The sequence below is a fragment of the Amblyraja radiata genome, chromosome 15 (assembly GCF_010909765.2).
Source record: "Amblyraja radiata isolate CabotCenter1 chromosome 15, sAmbRad1.1.pri, whole genome shotgun sequence".
Classification (NCBI taxonomy): Eukaryota; Metazoa; Chordata; class Chondrichthyes; order Rajiformes; family Rajidae; genus Amblyraja; species Amblyraja radiata.
Window position 1 is genome coordinate 48,392,988 of NC_045970.1, and position 20,418 is coordinate 48,413,405.

General features: G+C 47.0%; 1 protein-coding gene across 3 annotated transcripts in view; it reads left to right on the plus strand.

The window, feature by feature from the left end:
* The first annotated feature begins 537 nt into the window (after positions 1-537).
* Positions 538-20,418, plus strand: part of papss2 (3'-phosphoadenosine 5'-phosphosulfate synthase 2) — a 52,490-nt gene continuing 32,609 nt past the window's right edge. Inside the window, exons 1-2 of one of the 3 annotated variants that reach the window (XM_033034357.1) lie at positions 538-567; positions 1,433-1,529. In XM_033034357.1, the coding sequence (XP_032890248.1) occupies positions 1,500-1,529 (30 nt within the window). In that variant the 5' untranslated portion in view covers positions 538-567; positions 1,433-1,499. Of the gene's footprint in view, positions 568-1,289; positions 1,530-4,135; positions 4,259-20,418 lie in introns of those variants that run through there. The other 2 variants (XM_033034356.1, XM_033034355.1) reach the window with 2 other exon arrangements.

Genomic DNA, 20,418 nt, shown 5'->3' on the forward strand with positions numbered 1-20,418 from the left:
CCTTCTCCATCATGGTCTGGTTTGGCTCAGCCACCAAGCACGACACCTGGAGGCTGCAGCGAATTGTCCGATCAGCAGAAAAGGTTATTGGCTGCAACTTTCCCTCCATTGATGAACTGTACACTGCAAGGGCCAGGAAGCGAGCGGGCAAGATCATTTCTGACCCCTCTCACCCTGGCCACAAACTCTTTGAATCACTTGCCTCTGGAAGGCGACTCCGGATTGTCAAAGCTGCCACAGTCAGACATAAAAATAGTTTTTATCCACGAGTAGTAGCTCTACTCAACAGCCAAAAACCTGTAGCCTCCCTTTGATCTGGTATTTTGTTGGTTCACATGCTTGATCAATGGTGTTTTATCATTAATGTTTTATTATTATTAATGTTCAGTGTTTTCTGAGTCATTCGTAACTGTCACTGTATGTCATGTTGTTACTTGTGGGCTGAGCACCAAGGCAAATTCCTTGTATGTGAATACTTGGCCAATAAACTTACTTACCTACTTATGTATATATATACACACACACACACACACACACACACACACACACACACACACACACACACATATATGTGTATGCATATATATATATGGAAGATTGACACAAAAAGCTGGAGTAATTCAGCAGGGAAAGGCAGTATCTCTAGAGAGAAAGAATGGTTGGCCCTTCTTCAGTCTAGTCAGGGGAAAGGGAAACGAGAGATATAGACGATGATGTAGAGAAAAAGTGAGTCTGAAGAGTCTGAAATGTCACCATTCCTTCTCTCCAGAGATGCTGCCTGACCCGCTGAGTTACTCCAGTTTTTTGTGTCTATCTTTGGTTTAAACCAGCATCTGCAGTTCCTTCCTATATATATATATATCAATAGATATATAAGGATATATACATGAGGCTATATAAAGATATATATATATATATGAGCAATGAAGGTTTATTCGTTGATTATATTGTTTAAGGTACAGTGTTTTTACATATTCTGTTGTGCTGCTGTAAGTAAGAATTTCGCTGTTCTGCCCGGGACATAAAGTATGACAATATAACTCTCTAGAGATGCCACTGTGAGATGCAAGGCAGGAGAGGGAACTCTCTGCCAGTTCCCGAGACCTCTTCTTGACTTGGGAGCCGAGCAGGCGCTTTATCTGCGTGCATTCATTCACTCGGTGGGTCTCAGCTCCGCTTAATGCCCCACTTTTTCTCTCTCTCGCTCTCGCTCTCGCTCTCTTTTCCCAAACGACCGGTTTCCTGTGCTGCTAGCAGCCGGCAATGACGTGCTGGGTATTGATATGCAGATCTCTGCTCTGGGGCTGCCGAGAGAGGAAATGCTACGTGTCCGGGTGATTTAAAAAAGCCGGAGACTTTAGCGATGCTACCCCACTCCCCGCCTCTGCCTGGCCAATTCCACCAGGAGTGATACAGAGAGAGGGAGACACACACACACACACACACACACACACACGCACACACAGGTCACTTTGCTGGCACCACGACGGCCTTTCAGCATGTCAGGGGATGATAAGAAGACGATTACGGTAAGCCACCGAGGAAAGGGGTTGGTGGGCGAGAGGAACGAATTTGTAGACGCAGGACTTTTGCAGACTGCGCAGAGGGAACGGCGGCTGAACGCCCCCAAATGGAGAAACGAATGATAATGTGAAGATAGACACCAAAACAAAAGCTGGAGTAACTCAGCGGGACAGGCAGCATCTCCGGAGAGAAGGAGTGGGTGACATTTCGGGTCGAGACCCTTCTTCAGACCGGTTACGGATAAGGGGAAAGAGAGAGATATAGACGATGATGTTGTGGAGAGATAAAGAACAATGAATGAAAATAAAGATACGCGAGCTGCTGTTGTATTGGCCAGCAAGCGAGCTAGACCTCTGTTCAACAGGCGTTTGTCTACCAGGCATAATGTGTAGGAAGGAACGGCAGATGCTGGTTTACACCGAGGATAGGTAGGTAGGCACCGAATGCTGGATTTACTCGGCGGGTCGGGCAGCATCTCTGGACAAAACAATTTTACAAAAAGTTACAGAACAAAACAGAGCCGGCACCGACCACCCAGGAAAGGTGGAGCCCACAACGGTCCATTGTTGGTTGTGGAAGAGGTGATAGCGAACGGGGTACGAGCAGTGAGACTGGCAGGATGGCTGTGAAACTAACGGGGTGACGAGGGTGGGAGAGGGACGGAGAGAGAGGGGAGGCTAGGGTTCAAACCGAGAGCAGACACAGAGCTTGGACACAGCAGGAAGTTTAATAGGCGACCACAGTGCGAATTATATTTGTAAAAGAGGAAAACACACTTTGCTGGCGTAACTCAGCGGGACAGGTAGCATCTCTGGAGAGAAGGAATAGGTGACACTTTGGGCCGAGACCTTTCTTCAGACTGAGAGTCAGGGGAGAGGGAAACTAGAGATATGAGAAGCGACCGAAAATAAATGAAGTATTGAAGTAGATGTTCCCCATGTTGGGGGAGTCCAGAACCAGGGGTCACAGTTTAAGAATAAGGGCTGTGCCATTTTGGACTGAGATGAGGAAAAACTTTTTTAGCCAGAAAGTTGTGAATCTGTGGAATTCTCTGCCACTGAAGGCAGTGGAGGCCAATTCACTGGATGTATTTAAGGGCTTAGGGCTAACGGAATCAAGGGATATGGGGAGAAGGCAGGAACGGGGTACTGATTTTGGATGATCACCCATGATCATATTGAATGGCGAGGCTGGCTCGAGGGGCCGAATGGCCTACTCCTGCACCTATTTTCTATGTTTCTATTATTGTGACGATGCATATCTCTGTAATGTTAACGTGAATATATATTTAAGAATAGCCCAGTTGTGTTAAAGTGCGTATACACACATTTTAACGTATATGCACAAGGTAGTGAAGAAGGGTCCCGTCCCGAAACGTCACCCATCCTTTTTCACCAAGGATGCTACCTGGCCCGCTGAGTCTGAAGAAGGGTCTAGACCCGAAACGTTGCCTAATTTCCTTCGCTCCATAGATGCTGCCTCACCCGCTGAGTTTCTCCAGCATTTCTGTCTACCTTCGATTTCCCAGCATCTGCAGTTCCTTCTTAAACGCTGAGTTAACCCAATTCTTTGTGTCTGTCGATCTTCGGTGTAAACTAGCATCTGCAGTTCCCTCCGATGAGCAAAGCCGTGCAGGTTTGTTGGTCTGAAGAAAGGTTTCAGCCCGAAACGTTGCCTATTTCCTTCGCTCTATAGATGCTGCTGCACCCGCTGAGTTTCTCCAGCATTTTTGTGTACTTTCAGGTTTGTTGGTTAATTGGCTTGCTATAAATGTAAATTGTCCCAAGTGTGTGTGGGGGGGATAGTGTTGATGTGCGGGGGTCGCTGGTCGGTGCGGACTCGGTGGGCCGAAGGGCCTGTTGCCGCACTGTATCTCTAAACAAATCTAAGTACATAGTATTAGTTCTGCCTGCAAGCCCGTTTAAAAGTGTATAGCATGGTGTTTAAAACGCTACAACCGGCACGGTGGCGCAGCGGTAGAGTTGCTGCCTTACATCGCTTGCAGCGCCAGAGACCCGGGTTCGATCCCGGCGATGGGTGCTTGTCTGTACGGAGTTTGTATGTTCTCCCCGTGACCGCGGAATCTTCGGTTTCCTCCCACCTTGGTACAAGTGTAAACAAATGTTCCCTAGTGTGTGCAAGGTAGTGTAAATGTGCGGGTCGGTGTGGATTCGGTGGGCCTGTTTTCCGCGCTGTATCTCTAAACTATCTCTAAAGTAAACTAAACTTGTATCTTGAGCTAAACCCGAAAGGTTGACTGGATATCAGAGAGAGATTGTGTCGGCGCCGTTATCCAAGTCTAACGGGAGTGACACAAAGCCGTGTTTTTCCACCGATTCTAGTACAGTATGCTCTTGTCTGGGCTCTGTAGGGTTTCACTTGTATTGCCCATGCGGAGGGCAACAGATATGGATTGTACGTCAAGAACAGAAGCTCTTTCATGCGAGCAAACCTTGCGCAGTTGAGTATGAAATCAGACCTTTTCCCAAGTGATGTTGGGGGGGGGAGGGGGGGAGTTCTGGCATTTCCTTCCCTGGATACCTGACTCAGGGCTCGGATGATGATGCACACGCTGCCTCCCAACAGTCTGCTAGAGATGTGCCGTTTCTCTGGGATGAGCCACACTACCACTTATTGTTCCTAGGCGGGAGGCTCCTGTGTTCAGTACAGTGAGTTCAGTGTGGTCGGCGTAATGAGGCAGACCAGTCTCCTGGCTACCAAGAGAAGTTTCATTGTAAGTTTTCCCATTTACAGTGCTCCATTCAGACCCCTCGTCCTAACACGCTCTGGTTAGTTTCTCCAGCGCTTTTTCACAGTCAATGTTTGCCGTTCCTGTCTGCCTTCCAATTTATCTCGGTTACAGTGGTGACTCCCCCCCCCCCCCCCCAAATGCAGCCACAGCGAGACTTTATTTTGTGACACTTCTGGAGGGAATTTCCACTGCCGCGATTGCAAATTAGCTGAGATTAATTTTCGAGGTGCAGCGCGGAAGCAGGCCCTTCGGCCCACCCAGTCCATGCTGACCGCTGATCGTTAACCCACTTTCCTCACCCACTGCCACTACACACTAGCCCCAATCGTACACGGGCCATTGAAACATATAAGATTGTTAAGGGCTTGGACACGCTAGAGGCAGGAAACATGTTCCCAATGTTGGGGGAGTCCAGGGCCACAGTTTAAGAATAAGTAGTAAGCCATTTAGAACGGAGACGAGGAATCACTTTTTCTCACAGAGAGTTGGGAGTCTGTGGAATTCTCTGCCACAGAGGGCAGTTGAGGCCGGTTCTCTGGATGCTTTCAAGAGAGAGCTGGATAGGGCTCTTAAAAATAGCAGAGTCAGGTGATATGGGGAGAAGGCAGGAACGGGGTACTGATTGGGGATGATCAGCCATGATCACATTGAATGGCGGTGCTGGCTCGAAGGGCCGAATAGCTTACTCCTGCACCTATTGTCTATTGTCTACAATATCTACACACCTTTGGGATGTGGGAGGAAACCGGAGCACCCAGAGGAAACTCACGCGGTCACAGGGAGAACATGTTCACACCGCACAGACAGCACCCGAGGTCAGGATCGAACCTGGGGGTCCTGGGAAAAGTGATACGACAGCTCTACCGGCTGCACTACTGTGCCTAAAACTTTAATCTTTATTTTTAAGTGGATTTAAATGTTATTTATCACTATTATTGTTTAATCGCATGTGGTTCCAAAGGGCAGGAGTTCAAGGTGCGAGGAAAGGGCATCTGAAGGGAAAGTTTTTATTAGTTTAGTTTAGAGATACAGCGCGGAAACAGGCCCTTCGGCCCACTGAGTCCGGGCCAACCAGCGATCCCCGCACACTAACAATATCCCACACGCAGTCGAGACAATTTAACCAAGCTAATTAGCCTACAAACCTGCACGTCTTCGGAATGTGGGAGGAAACCTGAACACCCGGAGAAAACCCACGCAGGTCTCGGAGAGAATGCACAAACTCCATACAGACAGCACCCGTGGTCAGGATCGAACTCGGGTCTCTGGCGCTGTAAGGCAGCAACTCTACCTCTGCGCCACTTTGCCACAAAGGTTTGTGGAAGAGGCTGCCAGAGAAGGTGGTGGAATCAAATGCCATTAAGCAAACATAGAATGATAGGCACAAAAATCTCAGCGGGACGGACAGCATCTCTTGAGAGAAGGAATGGGTGACGTTTCGGGTCGAGACCCTTCTACAGTCAGTTACTAATCTCCGGTTTAAACCAGAATCTGCAGTTTCTTCCTAAACATACGCAGTGGGCAACTTTGGTAAACTCGCACTTACTTAAACGATTCTGCACTCTGTGTCCCTGGTGCGATCAAGGCAGTTTGCAACACACAACACCGTACGATCGCTCAAGTTTACATCAGGAACAAGCCAGCAATGGCGGCGCTGCTTACCCAAAAAGCCGCACGGTGCAGAAAGTGCCCTGGACACAGATGGAATCCGCTGAGACAGTTAATACTTTTAGTCTTTTTTTTAACCAAAATTAATTTTAATCAATAATTTACAAGAATAATATTTACAATACAAAACAATATCTACAACCCCACCAACATAGCATAAAGTAAAACAAATATTCTTAAAATATCAAATATACTGAAAATTAAACAACCATGTTACAATCCTTGTCAATCCTAGTCCCTCTCTAGTACCACCTGGGCGCGGGCAAAACCCCGGAAAAGGGGCAGGCAGCCGGCTCGGGCAGAGCCCTCCTCCGCCTGGCACCGTGACTCGAGGATGGCCAGCTTGGCCAGGCCCAGGAGCAACCCAACCAGGACATCTTCAGCCCCTACGCACACGGTGTCCAAAGATGAGGACGGTGGGTGTGAAGTGCACTCAGTGATGGACACAAAGAGCTGGAGTGATGCCTCTGTCCCACTTAGGAAACCTGAACGGAAACCACTGGAGACTTTGCGCCCCACCCAAGGTTTCCGTGCGGTTCCCGGAGGTTGCAGGTCGTTGCTGGAGGTTGCAGGTAGTGGAAGCAGGTAGGGAGACTGACAAAAACCTTCGGGAACCTCCGGGAACCGCACGGAAACCTTGGGTGGGTGGGGCACAAAGTCTCAAGAGGTTTCTGTTCAGGTTTCCTAAGTGGGACAGGGGCATTCAGCGGGTCAGGCAGCATCTCTGGAGAAAAAGGAGTAGGTGACGTTTCTGGTCGAGACCCTTCTTCAGACTGAGAGTCAGGGGAGAGGAAAATTAGAGATATGAAAAGGTACATAGAACAAATGAATGAAAGATATGCAAATTTGTCCTTTGGCATATCTTTCATTCGTTTGTTCTTTGCACCTTTTCATATTTCTCGCTTCCCTCTCCCCTGACTCTCAGTCTGCAGAAGGGTCTCCACCCAAAACGCCGCCCATTCCTTCTCCCCAGAGATGCTGCCTGACCCACTGAGTTACTCCAGCATTTTGTGTCTATCTTTGGTGTAAACCGGCATCCGCACATTCCTCCCTGCACATCTGTACTGTTCTGTGTTCTGTGTTAAACTCTGAGAGGACTACTCTATGTCAGCAAGGAGTGTCGGAGCTGGAGGAAACCTATGATGAGTTGCCAGAGCCACTGATGAAATACAAGCCCTGCTCCCCTGCCATTTCCAGTCAGACATACGTGTCAAGGGGAAGAGGCTCTATCTAGCCAACTCAATGGTGACAGGGCACTCCCACTGGTTTGACTGTCCGTCTGATTAAATGTTAGATTTTCATCCGTCCCCCGCCCAGCCTAGTTGTCCAACTAGTTTCACCGTCCTGATTAATTTGACTGTTTGTGTTCCTCGTTGTCATCGCCACCCTGGCTAACAATGATCTATTCTACATTTTCCTTGAGCTTCGTCCCCTTTGCTCTCTTGTTTTCACGCCCTATCCTTCCACATCTCTTGTTTCCCTCTCCCCTGACTCTCAGTCTGAAGAAGGGACTCGAGCAGAAACGTCGCCCGTTCCTTCCCTCCGGAGATGCTGCCTGTCCCGCTGGGTTACTCCAACGTATAACTTTGAGGAAAGCATATGGATACTGAAATGATGCTGTGGTGTTCGCAGTCATTCTCAGGCTGAACTGCAGAGTAGTTGAATCATCGAAATAGTTGATTCATCAAACCTGAGGTTCCCACAGTCAATAGAAGCCTAATTGACAGGCAATTGATAGTGGCGCGTGGATGAGTACACTGAATGTGGGTAACCTGTTGGGCGTGGTGATTCAGAGTTTGTTGCACAATCCCTTCAGGCTGCCTGAGTACAATTAGATTGGCATCAATCCAAGATGAAGAATTGACTGAAAGTGCTGGAGTAACTCAGCGGGTCAGGCAGCCTCTCTGGAGAGAAAGGTAATGCTTCGGGTCAGGGCCCTTCTTCAGACTGATCTACAGATGCGCCGTGGAAAGCATTTTTATCGGGATGCATCACAGCACGGTTTGGGAACAGCTCCATCCAAGTCCGCAAGACACCGCAGAGAGTTGTGGACGTAGCCCAGACCATCACGCAAACCAACCTCCCTTGCATTGGCTCCATCTACGCTTCACGCTGCCTCGGCAAGCCCACCAGCACAATCAAGGATGAGAGTCACCTTGGTCACTCCCTCTTCTCCCCTCTCCCCTTTCCAATCAGGCAAATACAGGATTGTGAAAACGCACACTTCCAGATTCAGGGACAGTTTCATCCCAAATGTTATCAGGCAACTGAGCCATTCTATCACCAACTAGAGACTGGTCCTGAGCAACCATCTACCTAGTTGGAGACCCTCGCGCTATCTTTAATCGCACTTTACTGGGATTTATCTTTTACTAAACGTTATTCCCTTTATCATGTACCTGGACATGTTAGCTCGATGCTAACCACTGACTGGTGAGCATGCAACAAAAGCATTTCACTGCACCTCGGTACACGTGACAATAAACGAAACGAAACTATGAGGAAGAATTGCCCAGCATAGAGAAAGTAGGACAACCCCAATCCCGCCATTTAGAATCAAGATATATGATATGCAAAGGATATGGGGAGAAATCATGATCATATTAGAAACATAGAAACATAGAAATTAGGTGCAGGAGTAGGCCATTCGGCCCTTCGAGCCTGCACCGCCATTCAATATGATCATGGCTGATCATCCAACTCAGTATCCCGTACCTGCCTTCTCTCCATACCCTCTGATCCCCTTAGCCGCAAGGGCCACATCTAACTCCCTCTTAAATATAGCCAATGAACTGGCCTCGACTACCCTCTGTGGCAGGGAGTTCCAGAGATTCACCACTCTCTGTGTGAAAAAAGTTCTTCTCATCTCGGTTTTAAAGGATTTCCCCCTTATCCTTAAGCTGTGACCCCTTGTCCTGGACTTCCCCAACATCGGGAGCAATCTTCCTGCATCTAGCCTGTCCAACCCCTTAAGAATTTTGTAAGTTTCTATAAGATCCCCTCTCAATCTCCTAAATTCTAGAGAGTATAAACCAAGTCTATCCAGTCTTTCTTCATAAGACAGTCCTGACATCCCAGGAATCAGTCTGGTGAACCTTCTCTGCACTCCCTCTATGGCAATAATGTCCTTCCTCAGATTTGGAGACCAAAACTGTACGCAATACTCCAGGTGTGGTCTCACCAAGACCCTGTACAACTGCAGTAGAACCTCCCTGCTCCGATACTCAAATCCTTTTGCTATGAAAGCTAACATACCATTCGCTTTCTTCACTGCCTGCTGCACCTGCATGCCCACTTTCAATGACTGGTGTACCATGACACCCAGGTCTCGCTGCATCTCCCCTTTTCCTAGTCGGCCACCATTTAGATAATAGTCTGTTGAATGGCGGTGCTGGCTCAAAGGGCCGAATGGCCTGCTCCTGCACCTATTTTCTATGTTTCTATGTTTCCAAGTAGTTTCTGTTCTTGTGGATACATCTCCAGAGATGTTGCCTCAGCCTCTGAGTTATTCCAGCACTTTGTGTCTTTAAAAATATATATATTTTGATACATCCCACATCTAGGGACCATATAATCTGTGATGGATGTCTGTATAAATTGTGTTGTGTCTTGGGTCTTTTTTTCTTGTGTGTATGACTGTAGAAACCAAAGATCTTATGGCTCCGCTATAGGATCTTTGGTAGAAACAACATTTCATTTGAGCCTCTATGAGGTTCAAGTGACAAATAAATTGTATTGTGTATTGTGTATTCTATTATTTTTTGGGACAGTGAGATGGAATAGGGTTATGATGCTGTGGAATTCTTTGCCAAAGAAGGCAGTGGAGGCCAATTCATTGGATGTTTTCAAGAGAGAGTTAGATATAGCTCTTAGCGCTAACGGAATCAAGGGATATGGGGAGTAAGCAGGAATGGGGTCCTGATTTTGGATGATCAGCCATGATCACAGTGAATGACGGTGCTGACTCAAAGGGCTGAATGGCCTACTTAACCTATTTTCTATATTTCTGTTTTGTAGTAAATGCCTACTATGTTCTGTGTGCTGAAGCAAAGCAATAATTTCATTGTCCTATCAGGGACACATGACAATAAACTCACTTGAACTTGAACTATGTTTCTATGTTTCAATTCTGAACTGGACTATTCAACAAAGCTTAATCTCCTGGTTGAGTGCCTGGGGACCATTCTTGCGACAGTTTCTCAGTTTCAATTTCAGTTCAGTTTATTGTCACGTGTTCCGAGGTACAGTAAAAAGCTTTTGTTGCGTGCTAACCAGTCACTAGAATGACAATACATGATTACAATCGAGCCATTTACAGTGAATAGATACATGATAAGGGAATAACGTTTAATGCAAGGTAAAGCCAGCAATGTCTGATCAAGGATAGTCCGAGGGTCGCCAAAGAGGTAGATAGTAGTTCAGGACTGCGCTCTGGTTGTGGTAATAGACAATAGATAATAGATTCGGCCCTTCGAGCCAGCACCGCCATTCAATGTGATCATGGCTGATCATCCCCAATCTGTACCCCGTTCCTGCCTTCTCCCCATATCCCCTGACTCCGCTATCTTTAAGAGCCCTATCTAGCTCTCTCTTGAAAGCATCCAGAGAACAGGCCTCCACCGCCCTCTGAGGCAGATAATTCCACAGACTCACAACTCTCTGTGAGAAAAAGTGTTTCCTCGTCTCCGTTCTAAATGGCTTACCCCTGATTCTTAAACTGTGGCCCCTGGTTCTGGACTCCCCCAACATCGGGAACATGTTTGCTGCCTCTAGCGCGTCCAAACCCTTAACAATCTTTAATGTTTCAATAAGATATCCTCTCATCCTTCTAAACTCCAGAGTGTACAAGCCCAGCCGCTCCATTCTCTCAGCATATGACAGTCCCGCCATCCCGGGAATTAAGGATGATTCAGTTGCCAGATAACAGTTGGAAAGAACCTATCCTTGAATATGGTGTCGTGTGCGTTTTCACACTTGTCTACTTTCACACTTCACACTTTCACACTTACGCCTTTTCTCATGTAACGTTACAGTTATAAATTTGAGCCAAGGGACTAACATACAAGTTACATGCTGAGATCCTTATTAAATGGGTTGTGCGTGTTCTCAGGAATGATTACATTTACATTTTTGGAAGATTGTAAAGACTTTCTTCTTTTCATCTGTCTGCTGCCAAAATATTTAAATGATTGCACCAAAGGCATTGAAGCAAAGAAGGAAAGTTATATTGCATGTTGCTACAGGTACAGTATTTTGGTTAGTTTCGTTTCGTTCAGAGATACAGTGTGGAAACAGGCCCTTCGGTTGGCCCCCCGGGTCCGCACCAACCAGCGATGCACGCACACTATGTTTCCATTAGTGGGAGAGTCTAGAACTAGAGGTCGTAGCCTCAGAATTAAAGGACATTCTTTTAGGAAGGAGATGAGGAGACATTTCTTTAGTCAGAGGCTGGTGAATCGTTGGAAATTCTTTGCCACAGAAGGCTGTAGACGCCAAGTCAGTGGTTATATTTAAGGCAGAGATAGACAGAGTCTTGATTAGTGCAGGTGTCAGAGGTTATGGGGAGAAGGCAGGAGAATGGGATTAGGAGGGAGAGATAGATCAGCCATGATTGAATGGCGGAGTAGATTTGATGGGCTGAATGGCCTAATTATACTCCAATTCATTATGATTTTATGACCTTATTAACACTATCCTACACCAGGGACAATTTACATTCATACTAAGCCAATTAAGCTACAAACCTACACGCCTGGAGTGTGGGAGGAAAGCGAAGATCTTGGAGAAAACCCACGTAGTAAAGTCCAATCATTAGGGGATGTCCTGAATGTATTACATGTAATCTAAAGCCATGTTTATTCATGTAATTTTTATTTGTTATGAACGGATTGAACGCATATGGATCTGGATTTCCCAATGCCATGCATTGGCTTCTTAGTGTCATTGAGTAATCCATCACCTTGTGGCCCAACTTGCCCACACCGACCAACATGTCCCAGCTACACTAGTCCTACCTGCCCGCGTTTGGCCCCTATCCCACCAAACTTGTCCTATCCATGTACCTGTGTAACTGTTTCTTAAACGTTGGGATAGTCCCAGCCTCAACTACATCCTCTGGCAGCTTGTTCCACACACCCACCGCCCTTTGTGTGAAAAAGTGACCCCTCAGATTCCTATGAAATCTTTTCCCCTTCACCTTGAACCTTTGTCCTCTGGTCCTCGATTCCCCGACTCTGGCCAGTGTTCCAATGAATCGAGACTCAGCCTGCTCAACCGCTCCCTGTAACTCAGGCCCTCTAGTCCTGAATACATCCTCGTAAATCTTTTCTGAACCCTTTCAAGCTAGACAATATCTTTCCTGTAACATGGTCGCCAGAACTGATACAGTAATACTAGACGCTACCCGGCATGAGTTAAGGTTATGTCCCAAGGACCGTTGCCTAAGTCAGATGCTACGCAAAACCAAGGGTGCTGTCTGTACGGAGTTTGCACGTTCTCCCCGTGACCGCGTGGGTTTTCTCCGGGTGCTCCGGTTTCCTCCCACGTGCGGGTTAGTAGGTTAATTGTGTTCTGTAAATTGTAAATTGACCCGAGTGTGTGTGTGTGTGTGTGTGGGATAGTGCCGGTGCACGGGGTGACCGCTGGTCGGCGCGGACTCGGTGGGGCCGAAGGGCCTGATTCCACGCTCCATCTCTAAAGTCGAAAGTCTCACCTCGGATTGTTTCTTCGCCGCATTGGAGGCTGAGGGGGAGACCCGATAGAAGTTTATTATATGGTTTATATGGAGTGGGCAATAGGAATCTTTCCCTCAGGGCAGAAATGTCAAAGACCAGAGGGCAGAGCTTTGAGGTGATAGTTTTTCACACAGAGAGTTGTGAGTCTGTGGAATTCTCTGCCTCCGCGGTAAGAACTATGCCAATAATCAACATTGTAATCGGGCAACTGTTAGTGGTGGTTCAAGGTTCAAGGTTCAAGGTTCAAGGATAGGGCAACTGTTCGTGGCGGCACGGTGGCGAGGCGGTAGAGTTGCTGCTTTACAGCGCCGGAGACCTGGGTTTGATCCTGACTACGGGTGCTTATCTGTACCGAGCCTGTACATTCTCCCCTTGACCTGCGTGGGTTTTCTCCGAGATCTTCGGTTTCCTCCCACACTCCAAAGACGTACACGTTTTGTAGGTTATTTGGCTTTGGTTATAAATATGTAAAACTGTCGTTCGAGTGTGTCCCTAATCTTGGTGGGGTGACTGGGACACCAACCAGGATTGTCAGAATGTGGGAGGTGGGGGAGAATAGTGGGTCGAAGCAAACTTTCCCCAAACTATGAATTCCACTGCGGCCAGCAGGTTTACACAACACCTAACTGTGTTTGAGTAAAGCGAGATTGCATAATCTGGTGAACATACGACACGAACAGTGGGTGTATTCAAGGCTGCGTGGTATTGCTTTACAGTGAAGCCTGAAGTCTGCTGTGGGTTGTTAGAAAGAGGGTTTTCAGACACTGCCTCACTGTTTCGCACACTTGGCACCCTAGCTGTGTAAAACACTATGTCAGCCCGCACTGCCAACTAGAACTGTTAGCAAAGTCATTTCTTCTGCGTTCACCGATGCTGGAAAGCAGGGTCTACCTCCGCCGCTTGGCCTCTCCTTACAAGTTTGACGATTGCTATTCCGCTTCTCGTTGACGTTTTCTTTTAGCTGCTTGTAAATCCCGTCACAAAGCGTGCCGTCGTTTCTAAGTCAACCTGACTTCCCTTGATATGAAGGGAACATGATATGAAGATGGAACTCTAGGGGCTAGTGGAGTCATGGGATACGGGGAGAAGGCAGGCACGGGTTATTGATAGGGGATGATCAGCCATGATCACAATGAATGGCGGTGCTGGCTCGAAGGGCCGAATGGCCTCCTCCTGCACCTATTTTCTATGTTTCTATGTTTCTTTGAACAGGAGACACAAGAAGCATAGAAACATAGAAAAATAAGTGCACAAATAAGCCATTCGGCCCTTCGAGCCAGCACCGCCATTCAATATGATCATGGCTGATCATCTGAAATCAGTACCCCGTTCCTGCTTTTTCCCCATATCCCTTGTTTCCTTTAGACCTAAGAGCTAAATCTAACTCTCTCTTGAAAACATCCAGTGAAAACATTCTGTGGCAGAGAATTCCACAGATTCACAACTCTCTGGGTGTAAATGTTTTTTCCTCATCTCAGTCCTAAATGGCCTACCCCTTATTCTTAACCAAGGAACTGTAGATGCTGGAATCTTGCTTTTGACTTTAGAAGTACAGCGTAGAAACAGGCCCTTCGGCCTGACGAGTCCGCTCCGACCATCGATCACCCTGTATACTGGCTCTATTCGACACATACTAGGGGCAACTTACAATTTACTGAGGCCAACACTCTAGAGACGTACAGGTTTGTAGGTTAATTGGCTTCGGAAAAAATTGTAAATCGTCCCAATTGTGTAGGGTAGTGTTCGTGTGCGGGGTGATCGCTGGTCGGTGTTCTGAAGGACCTGTTTCCATTTGCAAACTGTACGGGCCTGTCATCAGCTGGAGTAGTGGACATGAGCTCCCATCTCGCTAATTAGAAACCACTCATCAGACTTTATTGGACTTCAATGTTTTAGATAATGCCAAGATAAACTAATCGCATCTGCCTGCATGTGATCCATAACCCTTCACTTCCAGCATATCTTAAAGGGCAGCACGGTGGCGCAGCGGTAAAGTTGCTGCCTTACAGCGTCAGAGACCCGGGTATGATCCTGACCACGGGTGCTGTCTGTACGGAGTTTGCACGTTCTCCCCGTGACTTGCATGGGATTTCTCCTCCGGGTGCTTTGGTTTCCTCCCACACTGCAAAGACGTACAGGTTTGTCAGTTAATTGGCTCTGTAAAATTGTAAATTGTGTGTGTGGGATAGTGCTGTCGTGCAGGGATCGCCGGTCAACACGGACTCGATGGGCGGAAGGGCCTGTTCCTGCGCTGTTTCTCTAAACTAAACTAAAGTAAACTAATCTGAAGAGCCTTCTGGTCGACCCATTGCAGGAAGGATGGTGATGCTTTGGAGAGGGGGAAGGTTGCCTCAATTAGAAGACTGACACCAAAAGGCTGCCTCACTTCTGACACCATGTGTAAAGGACTGTTAACACTGAGTCATAGAACTTCATAATAAGTACTTTAATAAGAATACATACAGAGACCACAACGACAGGTACTGTAGGCGCAAAGTCGTAGCTCATTGCCTACACTCTACAGGATGGCATGGTGGAAACCCGACATGGATTAGGGATCGGGCCCCAAATAGCAAAACCAGACATGGATCATATCAGCAGTAGTGATTGACCTACAGAGGGTACTACCAATAAGCAGAGGTTGGCCAAGCCTGGATTATTTTCTCTGGAGTGTCGGAGGGTTGAGGGTAGACCTGAGATAAGTATATAAAACTATGAGAGGCACAGATAGATAGGGAAGACAGTTCCAACCTTTCTCCCGGAGTGGATATGTCAAAGACTAGAGGGCATAGCGTTGAGGTGAGAGGGGCAAAATTGAAAGGGGATGTGCAGGGCGAGTGTTTCACTCGGGGAATGGTGGGTACCTGGAGCGCGCACTGTCAAGAGTGGTGGTGGAGGCAGATACGATAGTGGTGTTTAAGTGGCCTTTATCTGGGCACGTGGATATGCATGGATATGGATCACATTCAGGTAGAGAAGATGTTTTTGGCACAGACATTGTGGGCCCAAGGGCTCTGTTCCTGCTATGCACCGTGCTGGGTTATACTGTTTCGATTCTTAACAAATTAATTTATTTTATACCTGCGAAAAATCCTAGTTTCAACAATCACTTGTTGTATCTCCTTGCAATAAAAACAGGTTCAGTTTACAGCATCTGGATTTGACCTAAATCCTGCACTGCTCAAATGAACTAAGGTTGGTCCTTGGTGAAAATTAATTCTATGTTTGAAAAGAGACATTGGCAGAGTGTAAGATTAAATTTCCTTAATTACGTACATAATCACCTCCATTCAAATAAGTTTATTGTGAACGCCTTTTTAAAAGATGCCAGGGACCCTTGACCAAACACATTTGTTTTGTTCCCTGTTTTAAAAGGTTGCTTGTCGAGTGTTGCATTATCCCACAGCTGTTCCGGGTTGAGTTTCTGGAAAGGAAAATAATAAGGACACCAACTTACTCTTGTGTATTTGAGTTTAGCTTCGAGAAACAGCATGGAAACAGGCCCCTTCACCCCACTGAGTCCACATCGACCCCTTCACACTAGTTCTCACAGGTTCACTCGTTATAGGAGTAGAATTAGGCCATTCGGCCCATCGAGTCTACTCTGCCATTCAATCCTGGCTGATCTCTGCCACCTCATCCCATTTTCCTGCCTTCTCCCCATAACCCTTGACACCCGTTCGAATCAAGAATTTGTCTATCTCTGCCTTAAAAATATCCACTGACTTGGCCTCCACAGCCCTCTGTGGCAATGAGTTCCACAGATTAACTACCATCTGACTAAAGAAGTTCTTCCTCACCTCCTTTTTAAAAGAGCGCCCTTTAATTCTGAGGCTATGACCTCTGGTCCTAGACTCTCCCACCAGTGGAAACATCCTCTCCACATCCACTCTATCTATGCCCTTCATTAATCTGTAAGTTTTAATGAGGTCCCCCCTCAACCTTCTAAACTCCAGCGAGTCGAGGCCCAGTGCTGTCAAACACTCATCATAGGCTAACCCAATCATTCCTGAAATTATTCTTGTAAACCTCCTCTGGACCCTCTCCAGAGATAGCACTACATGTTATTCACTTTATCCTCTATCTGTAAACTGTGGACGGCTTAATTTGGAATCATGTATAGTCTTTGATTGCAATCATGTATAGTCTTTCTGCTGACCTAATGTATTCAAGAGAGAGCTAGATATAGCTCTTAGGGCTAACGGAATCAAGGGATATGGTGAGAAAGCAGGAACGGGGTACTGATTTTGGATGATCAGCCATGGTCATATTGAATGGTGGTGCTGGCTCGAAGGGCTGAATGGCCTACTCCTGCAACTAGTGTCTATGTTTCTATGTTACTTCCACACTTCTGTTTTTCTGCTGTTTCATTCCTGCTTGGCACAGTTTATCAGCGCCTTGCAGTTCACAGCTGTGGGCTGCAGTTCAAGGCATGTGGAACACCAGCTGAATAATTACAAGGCAAGCAAAATAGTCATCGGTGAAGGAGAAGTCTAATAACACGGCAGTCTCTGCTGCCACACTGCTCCAACTATAAGTTGCATTAACTTCACACTTTTCACACACTTTCCAGTCAGCCGCTAAGTGAGAATCAGAGTGGAATTCCGTTGCATGTGAATCCCTTTTAACAGAGTCTGTATGTTCAGATTCAGATTCAGATTCAACTTTAATTGTCATTGTCCGTATACAGTACAGAGACAACGAAATGCATTTAGCATCTCCCTGGAAGAGCGACATAGCATATGATTTGAATAAATATTTACATTAGCATATATACATACATAGTGTTTTTCCTGTGGGAGGAGTGTCCGGGGGGGGGGGGTGATTGGCAGTCACCGAGGTACGTTGTTGAGTAGAGTGACAGCCGCCGGGAAGAAGCTGTTCCTGGACCTGCTGGTTCGGCAACGGAGAGACCTGTAGCGCCTCCCGGATGGTAGGAGGGTAAACAGTCCATGGTTGGGGTGAGAGCAGTCCTTGGCGATGCTGAGCGCCCTCCGCAGACAACGCTTGCTTTGGACAGACTCAATGGAGGGGAGCGAGGAACCGGTGATGCGTTGGGCAATTTTCACCACCCTCTGCAATGCCTTCCGGTCGGAGACAGAGCAGTTGCCATACCATACTGTGATACAGTTGGTAAGGATGCTCTCGATGGTGCAGCGGTAGAAGTTCACCAGGATCTGAGGAGACAGATGGACCTTCTTCAGTCTCCTCAGGAAGAAGAGACGCTGGTGAGCCTTCTTGATCAGAGTTGAGGTATTGTGGGTCCAAGAGAGGTCATCGGAGACGTTAACACCCAGGAACCTGATGCTAGAAACACGTTCCACCTCCGTCCCGTTAATGTGGATGGGGGTGTGCGTGCCGCCCCTGGACTTCCTGAAGTCTACAATGAGTTCCTTGGTCTTCTTGGAGTTAAGGGCCAGGTTGTTGTCAGCGCACCATGCTGCTAAGTGCTGGACCTCCTCCCTGTAGGCCGACTCATCGTTGTTAGAAAGTCCAGTATCCAGTTGCAGAGGGAGGGATCGATGCCCAGGTTACCGAGTTTGGTGATCAGTTTAGATGGTATAGATCGGTGACCGTGTGGGTTTTCTCCGGGTGCTCTGGTTTCCTCCCACATTCCAGGTTTATAAGTTAATTGGCTTCTATAAATTGTCTCTCGTGGGTAGGACAGAACTAGTGTATGGGTGATAGTCAAAAATGCTGGAGAAACTCAGCGGGTGAGGCCGCATCTATGGAGCAAAGGAAATAGGCAACGTTTCGGGTCGAAACCCTTCTTCAGACTCCATTTCGACCCAAAACGGTGCCTATTTCCTTCGCTCCATAGATGCTGCCTCACCCGCAGAGTTTCTCCAGCATTTTTGTCTACCTTCGATTTTCCAGCATCTGCAGTTCCTTCTTGAACATAGTGTACGGGTGATTGTTGGTTGGCGAGGACTTGGTGGGCCGAAGGGCCTGTTTCCACACTGTCTCTCTAAACTAAACTAAAAATGAAACGAAACTGAAATAAACTAAACTGAACGAAATTAAACGAAACAGGCCCTTCGGCCCACAATGCATGTGCTGAACATGATGCCAAGAACAACCCTTATCTGCCCACACGTAATCCATAACCCTCCATTCCCTGCATATCTTTGTTTGAACCAAAAGTTTCTTCAATGCCACTATTGTGTCTCCCTCCACCTCCACTCCAGGCAGTGCATTCCAAGCATTCACCATCCTCTGTGTAAGAAAAACCTTCCTCATGCTTTGCTCCTCTCATCTTAAAGCTGTGCCCTCTAGTATTTAATTTTTTCCATTCTGGAGAAAAAGGTTCGGACTGTCTACTCAAGTATGGTACTGAAAAATGTCCACATCCTTCAGCCAGGATGAACACTTTCACTGGCAAAATATCCAGTAGATCAGTTGCTGCCATTGACCCTAGAGATTCACTCTAATTAATTTCATCAGATTTTAGTTTAGTTTAGGGACAAAGTGCAGGAACAGGCCCTTCAGCCCACCGAGTTCGCACCGGCCAGCGATCACCCCGTACACTATCCTACACGCTAATGACAATTTACTATTTTTACCGAAGGCAATTAACCAACTATCTCGCACGTCTTTGGAGTGTGGGAGGAAACCGGGGCACCTGGAGAAAACAGGGTCACAGGGAGAACGTACAAACTCCGTACAGACAGCAACCGAGGTCAGGATCGAACCTGGGTCTCCGCCGCCGTATGGCAGCAGCTCTACCGCTGCGCCACAGTGTCGCCCGTGGGTTTCCTTCGGGTGCTCCGGTTTCCTCCCACTTCCCAAAGACGCGCGGGTTTGTAGGTTAATTGGCCCCATCTAAAAGATTGCCCCTAAAGTGTGTAGAAAGATTGCACAGATCCTGCGTAAACGAGTGGTCGCTGGTCGGCATGGACTCGCCAGGCCAATAGGCCTGTTTCCATGCTGTATCTCTAAACTAAACTGTAAACTAAACTAACCTAATGGTTGTCTCTTGGCTCATAGAGACAACTAGACTACACACTACACTAGTGTAGCCGGTGGGACATGTTGGCCGGTGTGGGCGAGTTGGGCCGAAGGGACTGTTTCCACACTGTATCACTCTATGACTCTACATAGAGAGGTACAAACTACAAGTTAATCCACAATGATCCTCAATAGTTGTCCATTCTGTATTAAGCAGCAAATGAATACAAAATTAGAAAAAAGGTCTTTTCATATGCAGCTTGCATCCACTCAACCCCTTGGCCTTAATCCAATCTTTTTGTGTAAAGTTTAATAAATGTGAAGGGCCTTTAATGAACTGTATTTAGTTCTGTTTAATCTGGTGGTGAGTGAGTTTAAACAAACATGAATCCTAAATGATTTATTCCATGGCATATCCATTCCAAAGAAGCGTTCAATCAATGTCCCTTTATAAAGTTTATGCCTTACAGCGTCAGAGACCCGGGTTCGATCCAGACCACGGGCATTGTCTGTATGGAGTTTGTACATTCTCCCTGTGACCTGTGTGGGTTTTCTCCGGGTGCTCCGGTTTCCTCCCACACTCCAAAGACATGCAGGTTTCTAGGTTAATCGGATTCTGTCAATTGTCCCTCAGGTGTAGTGTTGAACTAGTGTACAGATGGTCGCTCTGTCGCTGGTCGGCCGGGACACGGTGGGCTATAGGGCCTGTTACCATGCTGTATCTCTAAACTAAACTAATCTGCTGGTGTGTGAGTTTAAACGAGCATAAATCCCAAATAATTAATTTCCTGG